Source organism: Eimeria mitis, genomic scaffold, assembly GCF_000499745.2.
Source record: "Eimeria mitis Houghton genomic scaffold, Emh_scaff6221, whole genome shotgun sequence".
Classification (NCBI taxonomy): Eukaryota; Apicomplexa; class Conoidasida; order Eucoccidiorida; family Eimeriidae; genus Eimeria; species Eimeria mitis.
The window spans coordinates 1-2,841 of record NW_024015697.1 but is presented as its reverse complement, the minus strand read 5'-3'; the positions used below and the strand labels follow the sequence as shown (position 1 = coordinate 2,841).

The 2,841-nt window shown below is 50.8% G+C and overlaps 1 protein-coding gene across 1 annotated transcript; it reads right to left on the bottom strand.

The window, feature by feature from the left end:
• Positions 1 to 1,101: 1,101 nt before the first annotated feature.
• Positions 1,102 to 2,754, bottom strand: EMH_0086590 (uncharacterized protein; the record flags this gene model as incomplete). Its single annotated transcript, XM_038022903.1, has 6 exons — positions 1,102 to 1,200; positions 1,754 to 1,786; positions 1,892 to 1,924; positions 2,233 to 2,262; positions 2,385 to 2,417; positions 2,608 to 2,754. 6 exons carry the CDS (start codon positions 2,752 to 2,754, stop codon positions 1,102 to 1,104), a joined length of 375 nt encoding a protein of 124 aa, XP_037878757.1.
• Between the last annotated feature and the right edge of the window lie 87 nt (positions 2,755 to 2,841).

The following is a 2,841-nucleotide window of genomic DNA, read 5'->3' as shown; positions in this document are numbered from 1 at the left end:
TGTTACATAGAGTGCTATGGAATTTCATCTCCCCATCGTCTGAGGGAACGTGGATCCATTTTGCGCCTCACAATTGTGTTTTTCATCTGCGTTTGTGTTGTCGTTGGGGGCACAAGGCGCACAGCTGCTGGATGGGACTAGTGCATCTACTGACGTGAGTAGGATCAGGTTCCGAGGGCCACATGATCCCAAAGGCCCCGAACTCCCCTTAGACTGGCGTTTCTGAAGGGGAGTTTCTCACAATAGTGTTATAAACCCACTCTGCAGAAGCAAGAAATTCAAGCAAGTTAGATGAGTTCTGTTGGGTACAAAGTCGCAGGTACTGTACCAGCGTGCAGTTAGTTCGTCCGGTCTGACAGTCTGCCTCCGGATGGTTGGCGGTGGTCATGTTGGGGTCAGTGTTGAGCCGTTGCATGATGCTGCGCGAGAAGGAGCGAACGTCGGCTTGCATATAAGGCAAATGCTGCTTTTTGAAATGGCACAGTGGCACGATGCGCTAAATCAGCTGCAAAGGTGATTTTCTAGGCTGCAGACAAAAGCGAGTCGAACAGCTTTCGCTCGGCCTTTTCAGTAGTAAAACGTCCAATTCAGCGGAACAATCCCAAGTAGTGAAACGCCCCATTCAGCCAAACACTGGGCAGGGTAAATGAATATGCGTCACTGTTATACGGCTTTGCCAAATTCTGCGGCTACTGGTGTTCGAAATGGCCAGCGGTTACACCGTCAGAAGCCTAGGCTCCCGAATTTTACAAATGACACCACTACTGGCAACCAATGCCAAGCAGTAGTTTCTGCTCTGTCGGAGAAACAGCTGCTTCGACAGCTCCGAGGTCACCAAACACTCTTAACCTTTCAATCGTCCGCGTGTTCTGACCGTAGTTGAAGGTGAAACACAAATCACATTCTTGTAAATAAAAAAACGCATGAACCAGCGCTTCTGGGCCCAGCGTTACTTTGGGGCAACGTCCCTATTCGGTCCGCAAATATCCCCAGTCTTGGCACACTGCACTAAAAAACTACAAGGGCAGATCGAGAATGGCCCGTAATCATAAGTTCTCAAGTGAATGGGGTTGTTCTATCGCCCGTAAGTGTAGGTGTCGCTTATGTGTCAGTTTGACACAGCGCATCAAGTACAGTATTTGCGTAGGCTTGGGGAGACGGTCCTTCAAACAGGTCATCAATCCCGATGCGAACTACGTTCTGCAAGCAGAAATGTCACACAGAGTCATGAATTCTTCGCCGATATGTGGTAGTGTAAGGCACGACTTTACCTATATTTCCAACTTAAATGCCAAAGAACAGATACGCTTGTTCTATGAAAAAACGCCGACATAAGTAGACAGTAGCGGTAAACTCACTCGGCGGCGGCTGCCGTGGCCGGCCCTGTGTAGCGGGTGCAAAGCGAAAAGCAGAACATGCACACTCATCAAAATAAAGAGCAGATATATCACCAAACACCCTAGAACTAGCTCGCACGGCACCCCCAGGACCAGAACGTGCATTAAAAATAGCCGTCCACATGAGCTACCAAAGGTGCTTTCTAGTTGTCAGTTATGATCCCCCTGCTATCCGCTACCCGAGCATGGTAAGGAACGTAACAAACCACCACAGCTAGCAGGCTCAAGAGGTGGCGCATCATGGAACACGCGTGACAGGTGACCGCGCTCTACGCAAGCAGAACAGCAAGCATTCAACATATCACGCTATTCGCTCGGTAGCTCGGACCCCAAGGAGCCATATAATCTACACGCACCTCCACCAGAACGAGCCGGTTGACCGCCTCTTGCTGCAAGGACAAACACAATGGCAGCAATAAGTAGTTTGTTTTATCCAGCTTATCAAGGGTTCCACTGATTGCTTTGATGCTACCGAGGCTCTCTTGTGCACGTACGTGTTCGAGCAGGCGGATCTTGTCGCGCACCCCCTGCAAGAACAACAGCCATAACAGCTCAAGGCGGTTATCCGGCGTCCAGACAACCCAAATAGTTAGTTCGCTACCTGTCTGCAGAACCGCCAACGCTAGCAGTAATCGATTTTGATGCGGCTTATTGCGGGCGCGTCGAACTTTACACTGGCATTTATCCTACACGCACCTCTCCCGGAGCGTCCCTCGTGACTGCCACTAGCTGCAAGGACAAAGACGACAGCAGCAAAATAATCGTTGTCTTGCCCCTGCTTATCACGCAATTCGCGGACTGCTTTGGCGGTATGCAGGGTATTTTCCGTACGCACCTGGTCGCGAAGACGACCCCTGTCCTTCACCTGCAGGGACAACAGTCATAACAGCAAACAGTAGGTAATAGGGATGCAGTCCACCTTGTTAGTTTTGATGCAGCGTATGGTGGATTGTTCAGACTATGCAGATGCATCGTTCCTGCGCTCACCTCGTACAGGATATGCTGCCGGACCGCCAAGTGCTGCAGGGACAAATATGTGGCAGCACACAGTAGTGGTTTCGACCCGGTTTATCACGCAATTCGCCGACTGCTTTGACGCTACGAAGGTTTATTCTGCACGCACCTGTTTGTGAAGGCCACCGGTGCCAGTCAGGTCCTGCGCGAACTCAACTCATAATAACAAACAGGAGTTATTAGGGATGCAGCCTACCTTGCTAGTTTTGCTGCAGCTCAGAGCGGAATGTTCAGACTCTACGGAGGCATCCGTCTTGCGCTCACCTCCACCAGAATACCCCGGGGGACCAACTGCTGCTGCACGAACAAATACATGGCGAAGCACAACAGTTGTTTGGACCATGCTTGTAATGCAGTTTACCGACTGCTTTGACGCTACGCAGGGTATTTTCCGCACGCACCTGGTCGCGAAGACGACCCCTGTCCTTCA